The sequence below is a fragment of the Acyrthosiphon pisum genome, chromosome A2 (genome assembly GCF_005508785.2).
Source record: "Acyrthosiphon pisum isolate AL4f chromosome A2, pea_aphid_22Mar2018_4r6ur, whole genome shotgun sequence".
Lineage (NCBI taxonomy): Eukaryota > Metazoa > Arthropoda > Insecta > Hemiptera > Aphididae > Acyrthosiphon > Acyrthosiphon pisum.
This window is the reverse complement of record NC_042495.1, coordinates 43,495,944-43,500,025: the sequence shown is the minus strand read 5'-3', so window position 1 is coordinate 43,500,025 and position 4,082 is coordinate 43,495,944. Positions and strand designations below refer to the sequence as shown.

At 25.2% G+C, this 4,082-nt stretch overlaps 1 protein-coding gene across 1 annotated transcript in view; it reads right to left on the bottom strand.

The window, feature by feature from the left end:
• The window catches only part of LOC100569308 (putative phosphatidate phosphatase), a 4,928-nt gene extending 1,688 nt beyond the window's left edge, over positions 1-3,240 (bottom strand). Inside the window, exons 1-2 of the mRNA XM_008187694.3 lie at positions 2,418-3,240; positions 2,144-2,292 (exon numbers count right to left, since the gene is read on the bottom strand). Of these exons, the coding sequence (XP_008185916.1) occupies positions 2,144-2,292; positions 2,418-2,466 (198 nt within the window). The 5' untranslated portion in view covers positions 2,467-3,240. The remainder of the gene's footprint in view (positions 1-2,143; positions 2,293-2,417) is intronic.
• Between the last annotated feature and the right edge of the window lie 842 nt (positions 3,241-4,082).

Below are 4,082 nucleotides of genomic sequence, written 5' to 3'. Positions count from 1 at the left end.
CCATTTAATGGAAAGAACAGGTAATATTTTATTAAATTAAACCATAAACTAAGAATAAATATAAATAAAATTGTAGTAATGTAGTTTAATTAAGCCTGGGAAAGTTAATAATAATTTTTTAATTGAGTTAAGTTAAGTTGATAGAAAATATTTTAAAAGGTGTAGATATAGTTAGTTATTCTATTTTTTTTTTAGTTCAGTTAAGGTAACAGTTATATGGAAACTTACAATTCACTTATTAATTTAAGTTAAGTTATTTATTTACTTTTTTAAAATTTGTATAAAATAGCCAGTAATATGGTTTAAAATAATAAGAAGTAAATGTTTATGCAACATGTATTATCAATAATTATTGTATTGCTTATATTTATTATTTAATTATTTATAAATGAATGTAACTTGGATTTGATTAAAATTTAAAAGTAACTCGTTATTAATTAAGTTTATATCATTAAAAATCAGTTAAGTTAATGAAAAATTTTTAAAAATTATGTTAAAAAAGTTTAAATTAACTTAATTTTAACTTTTTAACTCGTCTTAGATCAGGCTTGAGTTTAACACTATGATGTAGAAACACCCAATAACAAAATATATTTCATTAATCGGACGCTACACCCGCATGCGTTGTCTCCCTCTTACAAAATTGAACGGCGTTATGCAGAAAGCAACCAACCCTCAAAAACATAAATGTCAGGGATGGAAAACGTTATTAAACGGAACAAAACAAAAAACGAAAACGAAAAAAAAACAAAAAAGGAAAACAATTAATAAAACTAAAACAAAAAACAACTGAAAAATGATAACAAAAAATCCCAAAAACCGAAAAAGATTTAATAACGAAATCAAAAACGAAAACAAAAATAAATTATAGTATTATACATTATTAAATTATACCACGAAAAAAAATTCACTTGTCTTTAATTTTTAATCTTTAACTTTAAAAATATTTTGATTTAAAATTTAAATATTAAGAATAATTAATTTTAATTTTTAACTTTTAAGTGCATTTCTGTATTGCGTGTTACTATTATAACTTAAAAGTTAAAAGTTATAAGTTATAAGAATATAATATAAAAAAAAAATATATATATTATCAAAAACGTTATCTGGAAACAATTGGAAAATAACGTTTTTAAAAACGTTAATCAAAAACAATAAAGAAAAATAACGTTTTAAAAAACGTAATAATCAAAAATGTTTAAAACCGTTAAACAACAACGATATTTTTTAAATCAATAAACAAAAACGAAAACGAAATGATTAAAAACGTTTTCTATCCCTGATAAATGTACAACACAGCGAAAACTGTTTTCGTGTGAGGGAAAACTATGCACCTCTGTATTTATAGTAGAATTACCTAAATCCCACAACACATAAGGAATAACTTTATCTGTGTCGTAGCGTTTTGTTCTTTTGATAGCACTTACTAATAATTTTTAATAATATAAAACAACAAAAATTAATGTTCCTAAACTGTTCACTTTAATAATATTTATGTTGTTCAAATAATAAAAACGCTACGACACAGATAAAGTTCTTCTTTATGCGTTGTAGAATTTCCAAAATTCTACCATAAATACAGAGGGAGCATAAAGTTGTCCCACGCAAAACCGTTTTGGCTGTGTTGTGCATTTGTAAGACGGAGACAACGCATGCAGGTCTAAAGAAGTCGTAACTTAGCAAATTATGCTATAGTTATGCCATGAGCAAGTATTGCGTAGGTATATGATAAAGCTTAAATTAAAAATGCTTTAACTCACTTAAAAATTGAATAATCGTAAAAAATCAACACACAAAACATAGATAATGTTCATACCATTAAGTTTCATAATAGGTCGATTCAGTCTCATTTTGAAACTAATGGAGCTAAACGTGATATGTTGAGCTTAAATTTGCTATGTTCCGCACTTTTAAGACAAAAATAATGCATGCGGGTGTGACGTCCTCTTAAGTAAAAATAAAAATAATTCTATTGACCTATATTTTAAGTAAAGTTTAATGTGAATGGTTAACTACATAAATTAAATTATAATAACTAGGTACCTATTAATATTATTTTAAGACTAAAAATTCAATAGCTTCAAAAATAATGAATCAATTTAAATTATTTAAATTGTTTGTAAAAAATGTGTATCATATTTACCGAAACATTTGGTAGAAGAAGATAAAACAGACATAAGAATGTTTTTCCAACAGTTGATGTCTTATATGGATATTTAATTGTCTCGTCATCGCAAAAAAACCCTTTAGAAATAGGTTCAAGAGACGATGTTACCATAACCAATAACCCAACTATTAAAATAAAAAATTAAACGTAAAAAATAAAAATGACGTACGCCATGATTAACTGTATTATTGAAAATCATGATGACTAAATAGGTTTATTCATTTTAAAATTAACAAATGTAATATCTTACTTATTGAAACTAATAATACTTCAAAAACTATATCTTTATACAAATCCATTATATTTTACGGTAATTATTATCGTAATTAGTCTAGGAATTACTGTAATTGCATTATTTGCAATGGTGTCGTCTGAAAAAAAAACTGAATGAACCCTTTTTTAGATGTAAATATAATAATCCATATTAATATGGCCCTGATAAATCAGATTAAATTAATATGCCTCTATCCCTCCCTTTTATATAGTTATGAACATGTTGGTTTTGATATTATAAATATTAAAATAACACGAAGATAATAAGATATTTTTATCACCTTATATATTCCTGACTACGCACATATTTCTCATGGTAAAATTACTTAAGCTCAGATGTTGACACTTTAAAAAAAAAAAAAAAAACACTGAGTAAATTCATTAAAAATGAAATAGGTATATTAATAGGTAAATAGGTTGCTATGATCTAAATAAAAACAACATTTGATATGCGGCCCTGCGCCTGGGCATTTGCGCCACTGGGTGCTATACAGTAATATTACTGTCTCAATCTATCACTGTTTTTATAATTCATATATTTAATATTTTTCTATAATATTCTACATTAGAGATCCATCATTATTATACTGCATAATATTTTAGAGCACAGCTATTTGAATTTATTGGTTTCAACTTTCAAAACAATTTAAATTGTTAAAAAGTAGGTGTCGTTCTGCTCTGCTGTACCTACAGACGCAGAGTAGGGCGTTATTCGAATGAAATTTTATTTAGATGATTATTTAGATGATATTTTATTCGAATAAAAAATTATTCGAATGATTTCTTCACGATTATTCGAATAATTTTCAAGCGTTATTATTCGAATAAAAAATTATTCGAATAATTTTCAAACGTTATTATTCGAATAAAAAATTATTCGGATAATTTTAAAACATCATTATTCGAATAAAAAATTATTCGGATAATTTCCAAACGTTATTATTTGAGTAATTTTCGTTAATTTTGTTTGGGTAACCGTAGGCAGTGGCGGATTCAGGGGAAGGGTACAGGGGCACGTGCCCCCTATCAATTTTCTATTGAACATTTTTTTTGTGTTACTACGAGTATCATATACATGAAAAATACAGTAAATAAGAATAATACTACCTACTAGTATAATAATTATTTACATTTAAACTGATAAAAAGAGTTACAGCTTAGTTGCTTGATGCTTATCGATATATATTTATAACCATTTATAACTTTGCCTAATGAAATAAAACAATATTCTAGTATGCCGTGCAGATCACGCTATGGCTATAATATGCTCCTCGTATTCGAGGACGTTTTGAAATTATCAAAATAATTTTTATTTGAATAATAACGTTTGAAAATTATCCGAATAATTTTTTATTCGAACAATAACGTTTGGAAATTATTCGAATAATTTTTCATTCAAATAATAACGTTTGGAAATTATTCAAATACATTTTTATTCGAATAAATTGAAAAAAAATCATTCGAATAATTTTTTATTCGAATAATTATCTAGATAAAATTTTGCCCAACTCTGGGGCTACAGTAGGTTACAAGTGGGTCACTGTTATTTTTGGTTTTAATAATAACTATGCATTTTTGTCCAAATTTGAACTTAAAATGTTTGTAACATATAACTATATTATATATTTTAGATTTGTTGGTT